A 24,262-nucleotide genomic window follows, 5' to 3' on the forward strand; every position below is an offset into this window, starting at 1 on the left:
TACTTTTTAGTTTTATATAATAGGTATATCAAATTTTACACTATACATTATTAAGTTTTAATTCTGATTTCTTAGATTTTTATATTTTTGCAATAAAAACAGTAGACCCTGTATTGGGCGGTTAGGATATATGTGAGCGCCATATGTGCGACTTTAAGTTTATAGAAAGGAGTAACGAAAGTACCTAATAATGTAATATAAAGACTTATATATATATATATTTTTTTTAAGATATGAGTATTTATATGGAGGATAATAGAGATGAAGAGGGGTTTAATCAAATGGGGCTTTTAAATAAGCTTCTTGAATATCCACAAGATACCTTAGAAAAAAGTGATAATAATATAGAGAATCAGCTAACGTGTGATGGTAAGTTATTTTTACAGTATTATAATTTCAAAATATTAGATGTCATTTTTGAGAGATATATCTTTAATATATATAGCTAATTTCAACTGTTTGTCTCTCTCTCTATCTGTTGATCTTAGTCCGTGTTATTATGCAAGCATATTGGGGTACTTCTAATATTCATATATCAAATGATACTGTTACAACAATGACAAAATTAACTTGCAGTTATATAGATAAATTGGTATGTTAAGTCGTTGATAATTTGACTTGTGACTATTATACTATAATTTGCCCCCAATATACTTTTCAGATGACTGCAGCTGCACATATTCCAATTTCAGAAACTGATGATAATTTTATAAATGTAAAAAATATATTGACAATATTGGAAGGTGATGAAAGAAAGTTCAAACGAGCACAAGATGTCATTAGGGTTTATAGAGAACAAGAAAGTTTGCAGCAAGCATATGATGATAGTAAATACATAGGAATTTCACCTAGAAATACTGATAAAGATACTTAGATAATTAAAGTAGAGATTATCAGTGTAATTATGTACTTTTTTGAAGGAAATAATGACTTTTTTAGAAAATTATTGTATCAGTATACCGGCATTGTTGGCGGGTTGCTTTTCACACAAGTATATAAAAATATATATATACTCTGGATCTCTAAAAAGTTTATTTTAAATAATTTCAAGTTAGATATATATAATACAAATGGGAAATGAGTAGTCTAGAGAAGTTAATAATAAGTGGTATACGTAGTTTTACTCCAGATAGAAGAGAAGCAATACAATTTGATCATCCAATAACTTTAATTGTGGGCCCAAATGGATCAGGTAAAACAACAATAATTGAATGTTTAAAGGTATCAGTAACAGGGGATTTACCTCCAAATGTAAAGAGTGGGCAGAATTTTGTCCATGATCCAAAGCTACGGGATTCTCCAGATACAAAAGGGCAAGTTAGATTGATATTCCGTGACTCAATTAGGAATAAGAAAATTCAAGTTGTGAGGTCATTTCAATTATCTTATATTAAGAATAAGAAATTAGGTATAAATCAATCAAATTCTATTAAAACTCAGTTTAAAGTTCTAGAAAGTGTTTTACAAACAAAAGATGATGAAACTGGAGAAATAGCTAGCATAAGTCATAAATGTGTCGATATTAATAACCAAGTACCAAAGTTATTTGGTATTTCACCTGCCATTATTGAAAACGTAATTTTCTGTCATCAAGAAGATTCAAATTGGCCTTTACAAGATACAGCTAAGATAAAAAAGAAATTTGATGATTTATTTGGAGCAACAAGATTTAGTAAGTCACTAGATACTTTTACTAAGTTAAAAAATGAGTACAAAAAAAAAAAGAAAGAGATGGCATTAGAAAATGAATTATTAAAGCAGAAAGTAACACTGTTAGAGGATATTGAGAGAAAACGTCGAGAATTTTCAAAGAGGATAAGTGATATTACAGAACAATATGATATATTATTTAGAGAATTAACAGGATTATCTGAAGTAGGATACAAAAATAATGAAAAGATTAAACGGATAGAATTCTTATATAATGACTTAAAGATAAAGAAGAGTATTTCAGATACTTACTATAATGATATTAAGAATATAAGACATTCTGATAATAATTTTAATGATATATGCGAGGATATGTTAAGTACCCCATTAGATATATTAGAATGTCAGAAAATGTCAAAAACCCAAGAGTATGATAAACTATCTATTGAACTAAAGGATATTAAGAAAGAAATTGAAGAATTAGAGTACAGTATAAAGAACATAAAAACTGATAAAGAAGATAAGAATAGTTACAGTAAGACTTATAATCAAGTTTTAGTACTAATTAGTGAAATGTGCGATTCATCAATAATATCTGAACATGAAGAATTATTATATTTTCTAAGAGATTTACAATATCAAATTGAAAATATTTGCAACGGAGATGGAATATTTGATTGGGACTCAGCTTTAACTTGCGTAGAGGGTTTACAAATGGATGATTTAGAAGCTATTAATATAGAGATTGCAATGTGCAATGAAAGACTGAAGACAAATAATGAACATAAGCAACATATAATAAGTTGTCTTGAAGACCTACGTGTAATGGAAAGAGATTATGAACGAAATTTGGATCAACTCAATCATTATATCAAGGATTATAGTAACATAAATGATGAAATTGACAAAATAGAATCTGAGATGAGTGAATACAAAGAGAATATTCTAAATAATTTCCATTCTTTGACTAATAAGCAGGAATTTAAGCTATCTGATGAATTCCCGGAAATATTTAGTGATATATTTAATAGTACATTTGAATTAGGGGCCTTAGATGGTGAAATTGGAATACTAGCAAACCTTGCTTTACTAAAAGCGGAAAATGAAGATATTGAAGCTATCTTATTAAGCAAATTAGGATCATTTGATACTATAGATCAGGTAATAAATTATAAACAAAATATTTATAATGAAAAAAAAAGATCAACAATATCTCTTTGGAAAGAGCTGGATTACAAATGGGAATCTAAAACTAGAAATAGTCTATTTACTAGCAGAAAAGCTCAACTTGAAGCAGAATACAATATTTTAAAAAACAAACTCGAAACTTTTCCTAATGATATGATTGAAAAAAGAGACTTGATAAACTCAAAACTTGAATATCTAAAGAATACTAAGATTATGGATCTAAAAAGTAAACTGTCACAAGAAGAAATTAATGAAAAATCTCTGAATGAACTTACTCAGTCCTTAAATTTAAGAAAAAACTCAGTTGAAATTGAAAGAAAAAATTTAATAAATGTATTAAAGAATCAATTATTAGATATTCAAGAAAAATGTAAATATTTATACTCAAATCGGTAAGTTTTAAAAGATTTTGTTCTCACTTTAATCATTTATAGCAACTATTATTGATATGAATTTTAAAACTATATTTAGTACTATTTTTAGTGACAAACTGAGTTTAACTTGTGAAGTTTTAAATGAAGAGGAGATTATGAAAAAAGTCGAATATTTGGGAAATACTGAAAAAATGAGATATCAAAAAATGATTGATTGTAAAAAAGAAATAGAGACTCTTAATAAATGCATCCAATTAAAGCATAAGCAGGAAAGTGTAAGTATAATGGAGACTAGTATGGCTGAAATTATTAATGAAATATATAAGGAACTAAATAATGAAAACCGATTTGATTTAACATTATTACCCCAAGAATCAGATTCTCAACTAGATATTGCAGACTATATGAAGAAAATTGAAGTTTTATTAGAAAAAGAAAGAGAAAATTCAAGCAATTTACAGACTAACTTAGAAAGATACAAATGTAATTTGTCTAAGTTAGATGGAGAAAAAAAAGTAAATATAGACTGGTTGGAGAAGTGTAAAGAGGATATGATGAGGTACTCATCTTTGGAAAAACTGTCGTATGAATATAAGCAAAATATCTTTAAACTTAATGTTATATCTATAGTCGTAGATGATCTAGAAAAATATCAGTGGGCTCTTCAAAAGGCTCTTATGAAGTTCCATGCAACTAAAATGAAGGAGATCAATAGAACAATTAAAGAATTGTGGAAAGTTACATATAAAGGGCGAGATATTGACTATATTGCTATACGAAGCGATGTTGATAATGATCAAGAAGATGATGTGAAGTTATCTGTAAGCAATAAAAGTGTTTCTAGCACCAAATCATTTAATTATAGGGTTGTAATGGTTCAAAAAGGAGTTGAACTTGACATGAAAGGTGCGTCAAATACTGAAATATGAGGTATAATAAAAAGACCTTATTAAAACACTTCTTTTTTCTTTTTTTTTAATATATAAAATATCTCAAGTAACAATAATAATTTACGTTGAAAAACTAATTATATCTGTCTTACTTTAGGTCGTTGTTCTGCTGGTCAAAGAGTACTAGCATGCATACTTATTCGATTAGCTCTTGCAGAGTCATTTTGTGTAAATTGTGGTATCTTGACTTTAGATGAACCTACTACAAATCTTGATAGAGATAATATTGAAGGTTTAGCTAGTGCATTATCTTATTTAATAAAGTATCGTAAATCTCAACAAAATTTCCAGGTAAGTCTACATTTACTTAATTATAATAGAATTTCTTATAATATTATAACTTTTTAGCTTATTCTAATCACTCATGACGAGGAATTTGTTCGTATTATGGCACATGCACAACATTGCAATCACTTTTATAAAATCGTTAAAGACGACGATGGTTATTCTACTATTAGACAAGTTGATATCAGAGGATTTTAAATTATTAAGATAAAATAAAGATATCAGAACATACAATCTATCCACCTTATAAAATATAAATAATTAACGTAAAATATCTTTTTTATTAATAACAAAATAGAGTGATATTTAAATAATATTGAGAATAAAAAATTATATACAAGAGTATCCGAAGTCAAAACGGAACTTACCGCCAATCTATGTATGCTGAATTTTTGTTTATTTAACTAAGGCATTATCTATATTTTCAGGAATTAAAAAGACTATAGACATACTAAATGAAAAGTTCAGATATAGGAGACAATATCTGTGTTGAGAAGTATGTAAAATATTTACTAGATGGGGATTTAGTAGCTATTCCAACCGAAACGGTTTATGGATTAGGAGGGAATGCTTTTAATCAAAAATCTATATTAGATATATATAAAATTAAAGGCAGACCCAAAAATAACCCACTTATATGTCATGTATACAGTTTTGAACAGGCAGAGTTACAAGTATTTGAGCTTACACACAAGGTCAATATGGTCTATAAACAATTAGCCTCCAAATTCTGGCCTGGTCCTTTGTCATTTATAGGTAAGAAAAAAAATGAGATAATAGAAGATGTAGCTTTAAGTGGTAAAGTAGCAGTTCGTTGTCCAAATAATGAACTTACTTTAAAGTTTATTAAAATGGCAAATGTTCCAATAGCAGCTCCATCTGCTAATCGTTCTGGACATATAAGTCCAACTAATCCTCAACATATTATCAAGGAATTCACAGAGCAATATATGAGAGAAATTGGTGTAAATATATGGATATTATATGATCGAGATTGTTGTAATATTGGAGTTGAATCCACAGTTATCGAGTATGTTGAAGATACTAATGAGATTATTATATATAGACCTGGGGCAATATCAAAATATGATATTCTCAATTGTTTGACTAAAGATGATCAGTTTATTACATCTCAAAGCTGGATAAAAGATATAAATATCCGTTATTTTAGTAGAGAAAATAGAGATATAGACTTACCAAGTCCAGGCATGGATATAAAACATTATTCCCCAATAGTTCCCACATTCCTTATCAAGGTAACTGACAATCTATTGAACTCAGCTAAACCTATTAATACAAATATCCAGAATATCATTGTAATTGACATTGGCCATAAACTAGAATTTCTCACTTCTGAAGTAGGAGTATACATGACATTAAGTGAATATGAGGATGATTTTAAGCAAGCTTGTCGTAATCTTTTTAATTCACTACATAAGGCTGAAGATATGGCTCTTAGTAAATTTCCAGATCCTAATAAGGTCAAAATCTTTTTAATGGGACTTAAACCACAAGATGATATTTCGTCAGCTTTATGGGATAGATTATACAGGGCTTCAAATGGAATATATGTATATATCGAAATATCCAAGATTCAAAATAAAGTCATTACTCAGAACATATTTTATGAGTATTAATACATAATTACAGTAATTTTTTGTAACAGCTACTCAATCAATGTCAAAGTTATTTTAAAGTTCAAAAGTATCTTACTTTTGTATATCTTGTAATGTGCTTGATAACTTTTTTTTTTTTAATAAAAAGCCATCTTTAAAGTCGATATTAAAGAAAGTTTAAATATTATTTAATTTATAGATTGATCTCTTGAATTTGTACTTTTTTATATTTGTTATTTGCTTTCTTAAAAAGTATTTTCTAAATTGTTCATATATAATCTTTTAAGATTCTCTGTAATATATTTCTATTGTTACTATTGTTAATTCATAAGATAAACTTGATTGAGTTTATTTAAGTTATAAAGATGTCAAGCCAAATAAATTTGCAGAATCTATTTAGGGAAAAGTGAGATTTATTTCATTTCTGAATTTATAAAATATTAATGTTAAATATATTAACATATTTAGATATATAAGTGGACTTTTCTTTTTTTAAATATATGCTTCAAGTGATCTTATATCCATCATAAAAATATGTAATATTTTATTAATTTAATGTTTACACTCCAATAGTATTATAAAGTTTTTACTTTATTGTTTTTAATGAGCTTCATAACATTCCTTGAAAGTATAAAGTTAAATTGTAATCTTGGTTAAATTAAAATAAGATATACTGATCATTACTATTAATATATTTTAAGTATTCATACCATAACTTGTAAGTTTAACAAATATTCTTTGTATATTACTTCCATAGTTGTAGCAGATGTAAAATATTGTAAACCTGTATTAGATGCCACTCTTAAATCCATGATACATGATCCTTTAGTTTGGGTCTTTCTAATTGTTCTTATTTATTATAAAAGATCATCAAAGATTCAAATTATACCCTTTTTATTTTATAGCTATTCAAGGTATAATGCAAGTTTATTAAGGGTTTATAATTCGAATTCTCACTAATATATACTTTACAAGTCAAATAGTGGTTCCCCGCATGAAAAAGTTGAGGATATTTATTGCAAGTTAAATTTCCCACATTTCAGAAAAAAACTCAGCCTTATATATTTAAATGAATAAGATGAGTTTACCTTTAGTAATTGATACGGGCCAATTTCATACTAGGGTTGGGTTTTCTTGTAATCGATATCCTCAATTTATCACAAATACCTTACTATATGGTAATGTAACACCTTTAGAAATAAAAATTGGTTCTAAATTCTTGAATTCATCAAAAACAAGCGAAAATTTACCAGAATTAAACTTAAAACCTTTGTCTCATAACTTGGATTATTATAAAGAACCGATTACTATATCTAATTATGAAGAGGTAAAATACCCATATCAATACCATGAAAGGATTGATTGGAATTTATTAGAATCATTTTGGACAGATATATTAACTAGGGAGATTTATTATGATGTATCTAATCATCCAGTCTTGCTAACTCAACCTCATAATGCTCCATTTGATTTTCAGGATCATGCTATGGAATTTTTCTTTGAATCTCTAATGGTACCCTCTATTCAATGTCTATCTCAGGAAATACTAGCTATATATTCAATACAAACAAATATGCCTAATATATTCTATCATGATGCTAAAGGATTAGTTGGGACTGTTTTACATATTGGACATACAAACACAAGAATTCTCCCTGTTGCATCAGGATATCTACTGACTGAAAACATAAGTATTTGTAATCTAGGTGGCTCATTTATTACAAAGTACTTAATAGAAAATTTTAGTCACTACTTTATACCCAATATAATTGCTAATTTTCAAATGGATCAAATTAAAAGTTACAATATTTTTGACGAATATATCGCAAAATTAATAGCTCCCAAGCTATCTGAAAATGTCATTAGAGTGGCCAAAAGTTGTCCCGTAGATTATACAAAACAACTGATACAAAATGTACTTATTATAGGTGGTCATTCAATTAATCAATATTTATCTAAATTTCTTAGAAACTCTTTAAAAGTAAGTATTGCTACTCTTAATATGGCAGTAAATACGGTACTTATTAGGCAACCATTATGCAATGTCTCATATCCACACCTCCGATCTGTTTTTGATATTTTTAGATCTGCTTAAAAGAAAATGATATGCCATTGAATGAAGTTAATGTTTTTTCTGCTTATCAATATGAAACATCTGAAAATTTTGGGTTAGCTTTAAACTCTCCATGGATTGGTGGCTCACATATAGCTAATAATTCAGAATTTGTTCAGAATAATTTTATTTTTAAGTCTCAGGTATGTTGTCATATATAAAGATTCTGACATTATTTCTTAGGTACTTTTATAACATTTGTACTCTTTCTTATCTTAGTATGAAGAATTTGGATCTACTGCAGTTAGAGGATGATGCAACAGTTATACACAAACTTAGGTCCCGCTTCTTTTTTTTTTACAGCGTTTTTACAACATTAAACTTGTAGCTTCCTATTGAATCCTCCCAACATAATTATTTACCATAATATATGTGGTTTAGATTTGGACCATCAAGTCTACTGATATCTTTATGTCTGGTATTTAATATTCTACTTCATCTCATTACTGGAAATTTTGCCACTCAAGAACAATGCACAAATATATACGAGACTTGGGCTGCATATATGAGTAGGGTATGTCCTAGTTGGATGCAGGGAATAGTGTGGATTTTGTATGATGTGAAGTACGGAGAAGGGTTTTATATGCAAAAAGACGTATTTTATAGAATGGCTTTAGCAGTTGCTCACTTAAATAATATGAAGCAGACTAAACAATATCAACAGAATAATCAAACCCATGTGCTAGTGTTACCACCATTCTGCAATATTGCTCACTGGAGTTATAGGACAAAGAGACGACTAAAATGGTCACTCTTCTTTAATATTCAACAGTGGGAATCTCCAACCATTGAATATGATATATTTTCAAGTTTACATCAACCTGCATATACAGATGATATGAATATTAGAGATTCCTCAATTACAGCAATCTACTTAAGTTTTGACTGGAATGATAAACAAACAAAAAGAGATTACAATATAGAAAGAGTTTCATTGAATATGTCTGAGAATTCTACTCAGAAATATATTAAGTGCGATATATCATCTTTAAAAAAGCAATATAATGTAGGGAGCACAAATTATTCAGGAAATTGTAATCGTCTTTTCTTAGAAGAAGTTTTTTGCATTCATTTTACCAAAACTTTAACTTCTGAAACTCTTTCTATAGCTTTGAAAAACTTGTTTCAGAATCCTATAATTGAAAATAAGTGGAAACTTTCCTTACACTCAGTCATAATTAAATTTGCAGATAAAATATTAGTTCCATGGTCTTATGAATTATCTAAATATAATCTTCTTAATAGTTTAGAGTTTAGTAAATATATAAAAAACAAGGCAATGGAATACATGAAATTGCATAGTTTGGATTCTCAAAAGTTTATTGGTATTCACATAAGACGAGGAGATTTCGTATATTTCTATAAAGATGAAATTCCATCCTTTAAAAATATTAGTTTGAGAATTAGTAAATTAATGAAAGAATTAAATATATCGAAAGTTGTTATTTCCACAGATACTGAAAATAATGATTTGAAAAAGATGAAAACTACTTTGAAATCAATTGTTGATATAAGTTTCCACTTTCTCGGGGATATCCCGAATTTAACTTATAAAGAAGATGGATTAATTGCAGCAATTCATCAATATATTATTTTACAAAGTAATTATTTTGTGGGAACTAAGGAATCCCGATTCACTTCTTCAATAAGATGGCAACGCATTGTTAATGGTAAAAGTCTAGATTCTTCTACCGAATATTTCTGTAGTAATAGTGAGTATAAGGCAAAAAAGTATATGAAATATTCTGAATTAATATGCAGAGAACATACTGATAGACTCCCAGTAACACCTATTAGTAAATTTAAATTTGAATAGTTTATATAATTTGATAGTTGAAAGAAGATATTTGGTAATTTCATTTAAATTCTACAAGATATATTTATATTCATTTAATTATATGTAGTATCCTCAAATAATTACTAAGTGTTTTCAAGAAATTTGGAATTTTCTTGGAATCTATAAATTAAAAAATAAAAAACTTATTTAGATAAAGTAACTCCCAATTATATTCAAAATTCTAAATACCTAAATATAATTGTAACTGAACTTGCAAGCTAAAAATTAAATAAGCTTAAGTTTTTTGCCAACTTAAATACTTTAAATATAATTTAATTAGTATTAGGAATTCGTTCTGCAAATAATACAAATATTAAAGTTTCCCTTTTTTTCTTAATAAAGATGTACTAAACATAGATATAGCAATAAATCCAATACTGTATATCCATGTATATTTAGAATTAATTATAGATGATAATATGCCTGCTTTTCTTTCTATTGTAAATTGATCAAAATTAGTCTCATTTATACACTTATTATCAATCTCTATATTACTTTCAGTATCAACTTTACTTTCTGAATCATTTTCAGTAGGGCTTTCATCATGCGAACTATTTAGTGAATATTCCATATTTTCTTGTTTAATCTGATCAATACATTCAGACTCTGTACTTCTATCTTCTTTTATCTTTGATATATATTCTTCCATATTTTTAAGTCTATGGAATTTAGCAAGTCCATCAATGATCTGTATGCCTTGTATTTCTAAGCCACCTTCTTTCCTTGAACTTTCATCTATTTTATTGATAGAATTTAATACCTTTAGTAAATCCGTCTCAAGATCCCAAATCTGAATATCTATTTCATAATCGCTAGGCATGTTTATTTCTGAATCATTTCCAATATCTTTAATCATATAAGTATCTTCTAGTTTATATCCATTATTTCCATAGTATTCTCTTACTCCAATACCTGATATAACTGCTGTTTTCCTAAAACCATAAAGGTAAGAAATATATTCAGCTACTTTTAAAAGAGTTTTCCCATATCCTTTATGTTGAATAGGTATTTCTTGATTCTGTTTACTTGTATTATGAGTTAAAACTAAACCATAAATATGTAGTTCTCTTATCAATCCACAATTCTTAAGTATTGGGAACTTTTTAAATATATCCTTGCTATCTTGTATATATTCGTTAATAGAATAATTTAAATATTGTTCAGCTTTTGGCTCTCCAGTAACAAAATTCTTGTTTTCTTCTTTTGCAACTTGATTATCAGTTAACCTTAAGCGTAATCTAATAAAACCATAAAGATCCAATTCATCTCTTGTTTCAACAGATATAAAAAATTCTCTACCTCCAAAGCCTGAATATTGACGAATCCTTAATACAATACTAAGATCTCTAGCTTTTAAATTATTACAAAAGTTGTTATTGTTACTTTGTAGTCTATTATTCCCACCCTTCTTTTTTTTAAGTTTCTTTTTAGTTTGAGAATTCTTACTAGAATCTTCCCAACTCTTGTCACTTTTAATATTTTCCACCTTTTGATATAAATGTTTATCCTTAATTTCTCTACACCTTAAACACCTACAAACTAAACTCATCATTTTCATTTTCTCGCTTAACACCTGTCTTAAATTTGTACAGTTATTACCAGCAATGATACTTTGATTTGGAATATCTCTAATAACACGATTTATACGAATCCAGGGATGTAATCCAACTTTGCAGCTTAATAAAAGATAGCAAAGAGATTCTGGATATATTTCTGTATATGGTATGTACAAGTTAGATTCATACCATTCCTCTATCTTTGAAAATGGAACAACTTCACAAGGGTATAATTTCCATTGATCACATTGAAGCATTGGACTACTTAAAACATTTGATAACATTATATAATCATTCACAACACCTAAACTTGGTGCATATTTCTGCCCTATATAAATTTGCAAGTCTGAAAGTATATTTCTTTTATTATCAATATATTTCTTATCTTCAATACTCATATCTTTGATATTTTTATGATCATAAGGGTTAGGTAAATCAGGCATTAAATGAATATCAACTTTATAAGCAGTATCTTTAAGAAGTCTAATAGCTTTTATTACTTGCTTCATATAACATCCTCTATTAATTAATTTTAAAACCATATTGTCTGTATGTTGAATTCCTAGCTGTACTCTAGTACACCCAAGCTCTCTTAAATGAAAGATTTCATCCACTGTAATATAATCTGGACGTGTTTCTAAAGTTAGACCAATAATTCTACATTCTGCATTTTCATTTAATTCAATCTCCTTTTGTAAAGATAAAACCTCACGATCTTTAAAATCAAATTTAAAACCAGAATCATTATAAAGAAATCCATTTGTAAATGTATTTGCAGCATAATATATATCTCTGATGAAATTCCTCTGATAATCCCTAGGATAACCACTCCATGTACCACCCAAAACCAAAATCTCAATTTTATCAATGATATGACCATTATTCTTTAATGTTATTGAACGATCTCTAAATTGTTTAATTGCATCAAATGAATTTTGATTTGCTCTTAATACTGCAGGTTCTGTTGATAAATAACTTCTAGGTTGCCCAGGTTCATTCGGACAATAGTGACAGTCATGCTTGCATGAAAAAGCACCTGGTGATGTCAATATCGTTATTACAACTACACCAGATTGACTACGAACTGCCTTTTTTGACAAAATACTCTTCTCAATACCTAAATTAGATAAATTATTATTTATATCGTTTATCATATAATCATAATTATCTATATTCTGCTTAGTTAATTCGTCATCTTCTAATAGGTTTGTACATAATTCATCAAAGCTATTATCCTGTTTTGAAATTTGCTCATAAATATGAATTATTTGAGACTTAGAAGGTGCTATTTTATATTTACGCCTTAAAATATTTATCACATTATTATACTCAATTTTATCCTTTGGGGATAACAAAATTAAATCCTTAACAAATAAGCTTAAAGTATCATTACCTAAACAATTCTGATTAATCATCTGCTTCTTCTCATAATTAGTCCATTCTGCAAAACTTCTACAATAGCTCTCTAGATGTCTTCTTCTATGAATATTATCTAAATCTTCTGCTCTTAGTGCTTTAATTTCACCTACATTTACTGGAAAATTACTACGTAGTGCTGGGATTAAATTTGTTATTTCCTCTAAAGATAACCCCAGCCCTCTCTCAGTTTTTCCTAAAGGATTGTTAGTGCTCAATTGCTTCTTAGCCTCGTTCTTCTCTCCTATTTTCTGCATCATGTCAACACCTTTAGTATTACTACCTTGTCTAAGGTCAATCCCAATAAGGGCGCCATATTATCCTATTGTTAAAATATCAATGGATATAGTGAGGTAATTTTGAAAAATATTCATCTTCCCATGATATTAAACTTTAGTGTAATTTGAGAATTTTTGATATTAATTAAAGAATTTTATATATTGAGATACTCCCCTCCTCACCCCCACCATTATATACTAAATAAATAATATTATCAGGAATCTATATTATTAGAAAAAAAGTCTTAATACAAAATTTAGAAAAAGATTAAATCTATACTATATCACTCCTAATCACCTATTAAAAATTACTTTCTAATGTGGACATTGTATATGCTCGTCTTCCCACCATTCTAGATATCATGTCATTTTGCCCACATTAATCCCCTTCATATTCCTAAATAAATTAAATATAATAGAAATTGAATATTGTATAAGATAAAATGTTCTAATTACCTGTCTATATTTCCCTTGTGATTCCTTTAAAATTGAAGATATTTTGTAACGCTCATAGATGCCTATTTATTATATTTGGGTCCAATGACAAAAGCCCGCCTATAGACGGATAAAAAGTTCTCATCCTGGAAGTTTATTCCTCTGTTTTTGTTGTTAAGAGAATTCTACTTGAATATTTTTATGGTAAATTTAAAGTATGCCATAAGAAAGAAGAAGCTCAAAGGTAATAATATTTGGCAAAGGGAAATATATAATAGGAGAGATTTTTACTCTAAGGAATTAAGTTCAGAATCCAAGGCAAGAAAACTGAAATTCATTTTTTGTGTGTGTTCTTTTATTTTTTTATTTTTATTCGGAAAGCTTACTAGTTAATAAAATCTTAGATATCTTTATACTCTCGAGAGGTAATATTGTACATTTTAAGTCAATTTTTGGTCAAAGAATCAAGTAATATACTATTGATATTAAGATTGGAACACGTAATGGCTTCTAAGACATCAGTAAATAATTATGAAAACTCTTCATCAGACTCTTCATGTATATCTATGAATAAAATGAAGAAAAATGGCACTTTATCTACAGAAGATGCGGGGGCATTTTTACTAAAACTCCTTCATAATGGTAAGAAGAATGAAATTGTTAGTAATGCTAAATCGCAAATTCGAAGCAAACAAAGTGAACTAGCAGAGAACTGTCTTACATGTGATATAAAGGTAATAGGTGGGGGAAATTCTAGTAATTTTTCATGCTTTACGACTCCATTGAGGAAAGGGAAATCTGCATATAACATGAATAGCTATAATACATTTGATAAGAATTCAAGTAAACCTTTGGCTGCAGGCAATCCTACAAATTTTGCTCTTCCAATGTATATGAGGTCTCCAAATCCAGAAAATATACCTATGCCATGTGGTTTTCCAACAGAAGGATGATAAATATGATAATAAGGAGAGTAAGAATAGTATTATAATTGATTGGCTATTTCAGATATAGTAGAGGGGGACTACTTTTCAGTACATTACTTTTTATGCTGCTACTATATATACCAAAACTTTACAAGATCCAGATATGAGCTTAAATCAAGATATAATCGGATCTTGACATATATATATATATAAAGTCATGTGTTTGTGTTGCTGTTAATCCTTGGCTATCTAGACTACTACTAATATTTGTGGTGTGGTTGATTATATATTACAATTGTACTTATATATAACTTTTTTTTTTTATACTAAGTAGATCTTTTTTTTCTTTAAATAATTTATACAACACAATTTATATAAACACAAACTAAATAAAATATATTAGATCTGATCTTATTAGGAAAACTTAATGATATTACTAAATACAATATGTTGGACTACAGGTAATTTGTTGAGAATTTCGGCTTTATACATCTTTAACATACCAATATATATTTTATTCCATGTTGGTATAGATGTTAGACTATATAGAACTGGTGAGCATTCACCAAAATGTACATTAGATTTCATTTGGAGGATATATTGTATTGCATTTAAATATAGATATTTATCACTATATGAGGATATAATAGCACTATCAAGGATCATACCAGGTAATATAAAATCTTTATCTATACTTTTATTATCACTACATTCTTTTTCTTTGTTTAAAGGGTTCATTAACTGTGCAGATCCAAATAAAAAAGGTAAGAAATGATAATCATCAAGTCCCCATACTCCTCTAGAACCAGCAGGTTCTAGTAAATATATCATCTGCAATCTCCTCATAATTAATAAATAGCGATAAAATACTACTAATACTAGATCTGAATAATCATCTGTTTGAATAATCTCAAGTTTAACTAGAGAATATAAGAATAATATAAAATTTAATTCATGTCCTGTGCCATAATCTACTCTTGTACGATTTCCAAATGATTCAGTAATATATATGGATACTTCATAGACTAAATTATGATATTTCTCAGGGACAACTTTACTTTCTAAGTATTTAGGACATTCTTGCTTAAATTTGTCGTACCACATTTGAAATGCCTTATTGCCAAACCTCATAGGCTGTTGAATAGGAGGAGTTTCATCAATTAATATTTCACAAAAATCTAGCAGGTCTAAAATACCATAAATAACTTTGTTGTGATTTTTATCCTTGTCTCGGACATCTTTGTAGTTTACAAGCTCCTTACTTACAATACTTTTACTAAGGTCTTCAATAAACTTCACAATTTCTGCATATATCCTGCTTCTCAAAAAGAATTCTAAATCTTGAGTTGTTAAAATACGTTTTTCACACCTCACTATAGACTCTGATGTTTGCATTTGCCAGTTTTTATATTAATATAACATGGTACCTTAAAAAAATAAGGCTAAATAGACTCCATTATTAGCGCTGATTTTTTTTTTCTTTATGCAGCTTATAATGTATAACTTTTTTTGTCTATAATTTAATACCATCTCATTAATTTAAGCTGAATACTTTTTAAAATAACTTTTATTTATGTATTCAAATGAATTCTGGTAAGTTGGTAGCTAATATATGGACATAAATATTTCGATATTTATAAATAGGACCTAATGTAATACTTTTGAACTGTAACTTATATCTAATTATATGTAATAGATTTTATAAGAGATGTACATATAAATACATTTTAAATATAAAATGATTAATCATTAATTTTTTTTCTTTTCTTTTATTAGAAAATACTACAAATATTTCAGTTACAGCTAATCCTACAACTACTAATTCTATATCATGTGTAGTTCTTGATATTGGAACATACTTAATTAAAATTGGGTATGGTGGTGAAGATTTACCTAGAAGTATCCTTCCTTGTAAGATTGGTATACCTAGTCAAAAATCAGAGAATATAGATTTAGATGGAATGAACAATATTTTATTTCCTTTAAGACCATGGGAAAAACGTGATAACATTGAAATTTTAAGCCCTTATGAGTATGATCCAGAAAATAGAAGTATTAAAATGAATGAGGATTATCTTATTAAAATGATACAGGAGGCATCTTTTCCCTGTAAACCTATTAGTAATTCTAATAAAAGTTCTTATAGTGCATGCTCAGTCTTTCAATATGGAACTTTAGATGATAAAATAACAAATAATCCACTAATTTTACCAGTTCCTTCAAATAGTGAGAATTCATTTTTAACTAAAATGACTGAAATAGCATTTGAACAATTAGAAAGTAGTATGTTCTTTACTTGTAAAAGACCTGTTTTGTCATGTTATGCATGTGGTAAGACATCAGGTATTTGTGTAGATATTGGAGCTTCAAATAGTAATGTTTGTTGTGTTCAAGATGGTTACTGTTTTCCATCAACTATACAAGAGTATCCAATAGCAGGTGATTTTTTAGATAGTGAAATCCTGAAGAAATTACAAAAATCAAATTATATTATACCTGAATATGGTGTAATTAAGGATAAAGAAGATAAACCATATTTGATACCCTTATTAAATATTGATGAAAGTTATCTAGATTGGAGTATTTCATATGCTATTAGAGAAATTAAACATACAAGCTGTTGTTTTAATTTGAGTGATAGTAATACATCTACTTTTACTTTACCTGATGGCAATACAATTGATATATCATCTATTAGAACAAGTATCCCTAATATAATATTTAAACCAAATAATTCTAATTATGGTTATCCTGGAATTGTTCAGATGATTGCAAATTCTATTTCTGATTTAGTACAAAATACAAAAGATACTAGTAATGTAACAAGTTCTCTAATTTTAACAGGTGGTACTAGTTTATTGAATGGTTTTGATTCAAAGCTTTTTCAAGCACTTGCAGATCATAAATATACAGCATTTATGCAGGAGGTTAGTAATAAGTATTCAATAGATTTATATAAATGTTTACAATTGTTTTTAATTATTTAGGATGGATTACCTCCTAAGATCATTGCCTCTCCTAGATCTATAGAAAGACAATCAGCTGCGTGGATTGGAGCCTCAATCCTTTCTTCACTTGGTACATTTCCTCAATTAGCAATTAGTAGAAAGGTAAGTCACCAGATATTATTAATGTTAATTGTGTATTTATTGTAATTTTATATTCTTTTTTTTTCTATTTTATTAGGATTATCAGGAATTTGGTTCTTCAATAACATTGAAGAGATGCCCATAAGCAAGGTTTGTTATAGAAATTAATAAGTAGAAGAATTTGTATTCTAAGTATATATTCCTCTTGCAATGACCTCTATATCTGAATATTATATTCTCCCTATAACTTTTAGTTCTTTTCTAGCTAAAGAAAGTGTAATTTTATAGTTAAGTGCCAATTGAGAGCGCCAGATTAAAAAAAAAAATAAAATTAGCTAGGGATCTGCACCCCCCACTAATAAGAAAAAGGAACCTTTAAAGCACAAAAACTTATAGGATAAATATAGGAATAACTGAAAAAAATATTTAATATTATAATACACAGATATTAAAGTAATACTAATGGAGGGTATGAACACTATTCATAATGAAATTGATGTGAATGGTTTTTATAATGATCAACCTAGCAATAAATGTACTGTAAATCCGAAGTCATTTGGAGAATTTAATCCATATACGGATAATGGTGGAAGTTGTATAGCACTAGCTGGAAGTGATTTTGCAGTTATTGTTTCGGATACTAGATTATCTCAAGGTTATCGAATTGCATCTAGAAGTGTAACACGAGTATTTGAAATGTAAGTTTTACTATTTGTGATATTTTATATATTATTAGAGACCTAATAAAGAATGTTTTGTAAATCTAACCTTTATTTTTGTAATCTTATCATTGATATATATTTTAATTGTATCAGAACTACTAAATGTGTTTTAAGTTGTAGTGGAATGTTTGCAGATATAACTGCTCTACAGAAACTCATACGTGTAAGTTCAAATACCTGATATATATTAATAACTACTTCTGAATATTTTATTTATTTAGGCAAGAGTAAAGATATACGAGTTTGAACATAAAAAGAGTCCTTCTATTGGTGCCGTTGCTCAATTATTATCAACAGTATTATACTCTAAAAGATTTTTTCCTTACTATTGTTATTGTGCTATAGCTGGACTAGATGAATATGGTAATGGTGTTGCTTATGGATATGATGCTGTTGGAAGCTTTCAATCAGGCAAATATTTTACAAATGGAACCGGATCTCATCTAATAAGTTCAATATTGGATAATCAAATATCTGGTAATAATCAATTATATCCAAAGATTCTAACTAATAAGGTAGACATGATTGATTTATTGAAGGATGCAATTACAAGTGCTAGTGAGAGAGATGTATACACTGGCGATTCTGCACAAGTAGTAGTAATTGATGCTTCAGGAATATCAAAAAGTAGTTTCCCCCTTAGACAAGACTAGATATATATTTAAACAAATATAAAGTTAGATACTTTAATAACTGACTAGGAAGAAGATAGAAGATCTAGAAATTTATTTAATAGCACAATTTAAAAATAAGTCCTTTATTGTGTAGCCTATGTGGTTTTCATATATTTCTCTAAGTGAATATATACTTTAAGATAAATTGTGCAATTAATAAGTATTTTGAAAGTGGTGATAATCTACGGTACTTGAATATATTAGGAATATTTAATTTTCAAATGAGCTTTATAAAGACACTTAAAATAACCTTGCGCTATTACGTAGTTTTATTATACCGGCAATAAGATACCCGGTATAAAGCTTTTATAGCTGCAAGACAGCTTTCTTTGAGATACTAGGATACTTAGAATTGTTAAGATTATTTTATTAATAATTGAGTATTATTAGAAGATATGGGAATTGAGGACACAATCCATGGAGAGATTAATATTGATAATAACCTAAATAATATAACCTGTGAAGTGGTTTCCTTTGATTTACCCCTCTTAATTATTGTGAAAACTCTTAGAAAGCAAAATGGATTACGCCATAAAGATTATAGTAGATATCGCCGTTATTGTACTCGTCGTTTACACCATTTGAGGTCATGCTTAAGAATGACTTGTGGGCGTAATAAATTTCAAAGTAGACCTATTGAAATAGATGATATGAAGAATCCAAGACACTTATTGATTCTTATAAGTTTAATTGAGAGAAATTGGAGCTATAGTAATGAAGTTAGTAATGGAATTAGTAATGGAATTAGTAATGGAATTAGTAATGGAATTAGTAATGAAATCAGTACATCACATAGAGATAGAAATAATCTCTCTTCTAATGAGATTAGAAGGAGATATCATATTATTAGGAGATTGAAGAAATCATGTAAATACAGTGATTTATTATTGAAAGTAAGTGAAGAGAAGTGTACAGCAAGAAGTATAGTTGAGGTTCAAGCATATAGAAGTAATTTAATGGGTAATTATTACATACAGTGTTCAGATTGGGTAAAAGGAGCTGTATCCTTGATTAATTGTAAAAAGTTATACCAACAACTGAAGTTGGATTTAAATGCATCTTCCATAGATATGAATAAAATATTACCTTTATATAATATTGATTCTATGTCAAAGAGTGATTATTTAAAGATATATGATGATCATATTGAGGAACTTGAACCACTTATTAGATTGTGTTTATATCATTGTAATCGTCTAGGTATAAATATTGGGAGTATGGAGAATTTGGATGATAACCCTAAAATAGAGATAGAGAGTCATTTGACTAATAATATAGGGATGAAGATATTTTTCAATGGATCTGAATATCCATTAATTTTTCCACGGGCTGAGATGCATATTATGGAACTGCATGAATGTTACAATCAAACTAAGAAGATTTTATCAACTGAAGAGAAGGATACTTTACTTAACATTTCAACTAATTCAATCATTGAAGCTTATTCAGATGTTTTGATGCATGTCTCAACAATTAATTCTATGGTACATGAAGAAATAACTAATTTAACTGTAAAGAATGGTGTTTCTCCCCTAAATAGTTTGAATTCTAAAGAGTGGAGTGTTTTAGAAGGATATATACGCACTTTTCAGATATTTATAACAACTGAACGTGATTTAGTACTTTTATACCGATTATTATCTCACTTTAATAGTTCAGATTTTTTACTAATTAATATAATTAATCAAGGGATAATACCAAAGGCTTTGAACTCAAATAAGGATACAGAAATTAGATACCCAGAGGAAGGTATTAGACTATGTGATTTTCTAAAAATGACTATTTCTGAAATAAAGTCAGTTGGAGAGGAATTGTTTAAGAGAAAGGAAGTAACTATGTTAGTTGAGAAGTTAAATCATATTGTAGATAATTGTCGTTGCTTATTGTTATCACATATTTATGGCTTATTAGGGAAATTTCATGAAGCATACTTACTATCTGACTTAGTAAAATCTCGTTCTGACAGCACAATTTTGAAATTGAAAGTTGTTGAGTGGGATCATGATGGATATATTTCGAGAGTTATAAGTTTATACAAGCATTTACATGATGTTATAAGTCAAATTATTCCAGTAAACTGTAATGTTTACTGTGCCTACATAGTGAAATATCAAAATAAAGATTCAAGTCAAATTTATAGTAATACTGAGGATCTAAAGTATGATATATTAAGACCTTCTTATATTCCAATCCCTGTTAAGCCAATAATGTTTGATATTGCTGCAGACTATATTACCCCACCTAACTTATATTCAAGGTACAAAAAGGAGGGAATAGTAAATAGAATGATTTCAAAGGCTACTTCTGGATTTGGAATTTTTAAGAGAAATTAATGTCTTACATTCAGTCCATGATTTGTGAATATTTAACGAAATATAGTTGATAGTATTTTAATTACTTTACTTTGTATTTTGGTTTTCTTTTTTTTATAAATAGCATGCTGGGAATGCAATATAACCTATATCTTGTTTTATAACTGTTTTTGAACCAAGGAAATATCTCACCGAATAATCTAGACTAATATGGGTGATTAAATTTAAAATGTTACTTTGTAAGCAGCCACGAGATCCAATTTCATCTTTAAAGCTACTATTATTTAATAAATTGGTTGAACCTTTTAATAGTACACTATACTGTGTCACTCCTGAAGGTAACCATATACCTTGTAGCTCTTCTGCAGCTCCATATTTGCCAAGTTCAATTTTAACACGTTGAAAATTTACATTCTGATATTTTAATAATATTGATGATACTTTAATTGTCGTGTCATCTATGGGTTTATAATGTAGATTTAAAGGGAATACAAAACCACCAAAATTTGGATGAGATTTGACATATGGTAAAGATAGCATGAAATTGTTATTAGCTGACGCAGGAGTACAGAAAAAATTTTGTAAAACTGGACTGATATTAATATTTTGAATAATTAGCCTTCCATTAAATGAACTTTTATTATTAATAAATACTTTCATAGATGCTAAAAAGGTGCCATTAGGTGATATTGTAAAAAATTGTGCTATTAGTGGCATTCCATGCAACTCACCAATATAAATAGGTGGAATGGTTATTTGACCAATAGCTATTCCACCAACAAACAGAATTAATATAAAAACTAATAAGACTAGTATCCATAAAGACAAATTATATATAAAAATTGAAATCCTTGGGAGTTTTTTTTTTTTTATATCTTTTTTACTCTGACAAAATATAGCTAATGGATCTGTATACACTGCTAAAATAATTAATGGTAAGATATCATACAAAGTTGGTCCAGGAGTTCTAAGTACTTTCCATATTCGTTTTATTATATTCATTTTGTGTGAATTATTATGGTATCTTTATATTTCCTTATTAGTGTAAAAATTTGGAAAACCGTCAGTTGCGCCAAAAAAAGTGTTAGATTCATTCAAATTTGTACTATCAATAGCTGAATAAAAAGTAAATTCTTGCAGATTATTAAATATAATTATTGCAATATAATAATTCGGGATTTTAATTATATTATATTTTATCTTTAAATTAATTTGAGCATGAACTTTTATACCCATTATTTTGTCTTTGTTGAGAAACCAAATCTTTGACGAAGAGCTCTAACACGTTGTAATTTGCTATTTGATTTTGACGAGATCTAACACAATTATTAATATTATGAATATAATACACATATTTTACTAATATCTGTAGACATACCTCTTCTTTAACTAATTTTGTAGTTTCACTCAAGTATCGGTGGACAAGCCCGATTGCCCACTCTTGAATTTCGCTAGTAGTCTGCCTGTCATCATCCTGTTTATGAATATTTTCTGATACTGCCAATATCTCGTCAGTATTATCTGAAACACCTATTTAATAAAGAAAAACTAGATTTATTTCCTTAAATTCGAAAAAATATAGAACCTTACCAAGGTCTTCATCTCGAAAAACAGGATATTCTCGAAATATATCTCCATCCCTAAGCTTTAGTTTCCTTTTCGGAGAAACAAGATCAAATGGTCCTAGGCTTTCATCTTTGCTTAATGTGTTGTTCTTACATCTTCTTGCCCGAGCTACAGGTGGAACAATTAACCTTCGCTTTTTTAAGGCAAGACTTTTACTTAAATATGTAGCACTTGACGATGTATTTACACTCACAGATTTCTGTGATAAACATATAATATTTCCAATTTTATCACATAATCTATAGTAATTACTTACATATTAATATTTCCTTTATTATAAATTTTGTTACTTACATTGGTGATGGAAGAGGTGTCTGAACTGGAGTTTCATTAATATAGTTGCCCTCATTTAGAGTCTTATGGATATCTTCAAAAATAATATCACTATCTTTATAGACCTCTTTTATATTTTCAGTATACTCTAAAATTACTTTAGAGTCACTATTTTGTATAGTTTCTTCTGAGCTTGGAATTATAACTATTCCAGAGTCATTATCTTTTGCAGAACCTTCAAGTGTAAATTTCCTTTCTGAATTATCTTGTAATACTCTAATTTTATTAATACTATGCTTTATAGCTCCAATTAGAGTTTCAATAACTTCAACACCCTAGATATTATAATAGATTAGCATTACAACAATTTACTTTAGAAAAAATAGAACTTACAGTTCTCCAATCAAATCCTGTTTCGTTGACTTTTTGCTGAATGTCTACAGAAGTTAAGTATTTCATCTTAAAATTTTACTTTACTTCTATATCTATTTTCTAGAACAAGCGTGAATGAAAAAGTTACATGTATGTCACAGTTAATTTCTTCTATACCGGCATTTACATGCATTATACATGCAATCAATTATGAGATAACATATAAAGTAGGGGATTTATTCCTTTATTTTAATTTTCCTAAAAACAAAATATTATAGTTGTTATATAGTATTTATTGAGATATACAAATTATTATATATATATATATATAAAATATTTGATATTTTTGTAAACATGAAAGAAATTGGTCCATGGAAGAGCTATAACAATTAAATTAACCTAGTGGATATAGTTAGTAATATAAAAAAATAATTTGAAAGGATGACTACAAATGAGCTTAGTATTAGACTTAATGAATTATGTGTGAGATAATCTGACGCTGTTTATTGCAATACCTTACGTCGTGTCTTGCATAGTTTAGAGAAATAGCTGATAAGGAGTGCATATGAG

The 24,262-nt window shown here is 28.0% G+C and overlaps 13 protein-coding genes across 13 annotated transcripts; 9 read left to right on the forward strand and 4 right to left on the reverse strand.

Annotated features, from left to right (window-relative positions):
* Window positions 1-233: 233 nt before the first annotated feature.
* cand_025730 (uncharacterized protein) lies at window positions 234-874 on the forward strand (the record flags this gene model as incomplete). The annotated part of the gene is made up of 3 exons (XM_067212802.1): window positions 234-369; window positions 489-592; window positions 662-874. The coding sequence occupies 3 exons, from the start codon at window positions 234-236 to the stop codon at window positions 872-874; spliced, it is 453 nt and encodes a 150-aa protein (XP_067066525.1).
* Window positions 875-1,077: 203 nt separating this feature from the next.
* Window positions 1,078-4,645, forward strand: cand_025740 (uncharacterized protein; the record flags this gene model as incomplete). The annotated part of the gene is made up of 4 exons (XM_067212803.1): window positions 1,078-3,230; window positions 3,322-4,118; window positions 4,260-4,453; window positions 4,511-4,645. 4 exons carry the CDS (start codon window positions 1,078-1,080, stop codon window positions 4,643-4,645), a joined length of 3,279 nt encoding a protein of 1,092 aa, XP_067066526.1.
* Window positions 4,646-4,902: 257 nt separating this feature from the next.
* On the forward strand, window positions 4,903-6,084 carry cand_025750 (uncharacterized protein; the record flags this gene model as incomplete). The annotated part of the gene is made up of 1 exon (XM_067212804.1): window positions 4,903-6,084. One exon carries the CDS (start codon window positions 4,903-4,905, stop codon window positions 6,082-6,084), a length of 1,182 nt encoding a protein of 393 aa, XP_067066527.1.
* Window positions 6,085-7,132: 1,048 nt separating this feature from the next.
* On the forward strand, window positions 7,133-8,431 carry cand_025760 (actin family protein; the record flags this gene model as incomplete). The annotated part of the gene is made up of 3 exons (XM_067212805.1): window positions 7,133-8,080; window positions 8,149-8,319; window positions 8,396-8,431. 3 exons carry the CDS (start codon window positions 7,133-7,135, stop codon window positions 8,429-8,431), a joined length of 1,155 nt encoding a protein of 384 aa, XP_067066528.1.
* Window positions 8,432-8,546: 115 nt separating this feature from the next.
* Window positions 8,547-9,992, forward strand: cand_025770 (GDP-fucose protein O-fucosyltransferase 2; the record flags this gene model as incomplete). Its single annotated transcript, XM_067212806.1, has 1 exon — window positions 8,547-9,992. The coding sequence occupies one exon, from the start codon at window positions 8,547-8,549 to the stop codon at window positions 9,990-9,992; it is 1,446 nt and encodes a 481-aa protein (XP_067066529.1).
* Window positions 9,993-10,326: 334 nt separating this feature from the next.
* Window positions 10,327-13,245, reverse strand: cand_025780 (radical SAM domain-containing protein; the record flags this gene model as incomplete). Its single annotated transcript, XM_067212807.1, has 1 exon — window positions 10,327-13,245. The coding sequence occupies one exon, from the start codon at window positions 13,243-13,245 to the stop codon at window positions 10,327-10,329; it is 2,919 nt and encodes a 972-aa protein (XP_067066530.1).
* A 956-nt stretch (window positions 13,246-14,201) lies between these two features.
* Window positions 14,202-14,651, forward strand: cand_025790 (uncharacterized protein; the record flags this gene model as incomplete). The annotated part of the gene is made up of 1 exon (XM_067212808.1): window positions 14,202-14,651. One exon carries the CDS (start codon window positions 14,202-14,204, stop codon window positions 14,649-14,651), a length of 450 nt encoding a protein of 149 aa, XP_067066531.1.
* Window positions 14,652-15,038: 387 nt separating this feature from the next.
* cand_025800 (phosphotyrosyl phosphate activator protein) lies at window positions 15,039-16,019 on the reverse strand (the record flags this gene model as incomplete). The annotated part of the gene is made up of 1 exon (XM_067212809.1): window positions 15,039-16,019. One exon carries the CDS (start codon window positions 16,017-16,019, stop codon window positions 15,039-15,041), a length of 981 nt encoding a protein of 326 aa, XP_067066532.1.
* A 188-nt stretch (window positions 16,020-16,207) lies between these two features.
* On the forward strand, window positions 16,208-17,858 carry cand_025810 (actin family protein; the record flags this gene model as incomplete). Its single annotated transcript, XM_067212810.1, has 4 exons — window positions 16,208-16,217; window positions 16,401-17,551; window positions 17,612-17,734; window positions 17,811-17,858. The coding sequence occupies 4 exons, from the start codon at window positions 16,208-16,210 to the stop codon at window positions 17,856-17,858; spliced, it is 1,332 nt and encodes a 443-aa protein (XP_067066533.1).
* Window positions 17,859-18,175: 317 nt separating this feature from the next.
* cand_025820 (proteasome subunit beta type 1) lies at window positions 18,176-19,088 on the forward strand (the record flags this gene model as incomplete). The annotated part of the gene is made up of 3 exons (XM_067212811.1): window positions 18,176-18,411; window positions 18,529-18,598; window positions 18,657-19,088. 3 exons carry the CDS (start codon window positions 18,176-18,178, stop codon window positions 19,086-19,088), a joined length of 738 nt encoding a protein of 245 aa, XP_067066534.1.
* Window positions 19,089-19,504: 416 nt separating this feature from the next.
* On the forward strand, window positions 19,505-21,442 carry cand_025830 (uncharacterized protein; the record flags this gene model as incomplete). Its single annotated transcript, XM_067212812.1, has 1 exon — window positions 19,505-21,442. One exon carries the CDS (start codon window positions 19,505-19,507, stop codon window positions 21,440-21,442), a length of 1,938 nt encoding a protein of 645 aa, XP_067066535.1.
* A 93-nt stretch (window positions 21,443-21,535) lies between these two features.
* Window positions 21,536-22,423, reverse strand: cand_025840 (uncharacterized protein; the record flags this gene model as incomplete). The annotated part of the gene is made up of 1 exon (XM_067212813.1): window positions 21,536-22,423. One exon carries the CDS (start codon window positions 22,421-22,423, stop codon window positions 21,536-21,538), a length of 888 nt encoding a protein of 295 aa, XP_067066536.1.
* A 233-nt stretch (window positions 22,424-22,656) lies between these two features.
* Window positions 22,657-23,779, reverse strand: cand_025850 (uncharacterized protein; the record flags this gene model as incomplete). The annotated part of the gene is made up of 5 exons (XM_067212814.1): window positions 22,657-22,737; window positions 22,800-22,951; window positions 23,012-23,286; window positions 23,342-23,655; window positions 23,714-23,779. 5 exons carry the CDS (start codon window positions 23,777-23,779, stop codon window positions 22,657-22,659), a joined length of 888 nt encoding a protein of 295 aa, XP_067066537.1.
* Between the last annotated feature and the right edge of the window lie 483 nt (window positions 23,780-24,262).

This window comes from Cryptosporidium andersoni (assembly GCF_001865355.1).
Source record: "Cryptosporidium andersoni isolate 30847 chromosome Unknown contig_7, whole genome shotgun sequence".
NCBI lineage: Eukaryota > Apicomplexa > Conoidasida > Eucoccidiorida > Cryptosporidiidae > Cryptosporidium > Cryptosporidium andersoni.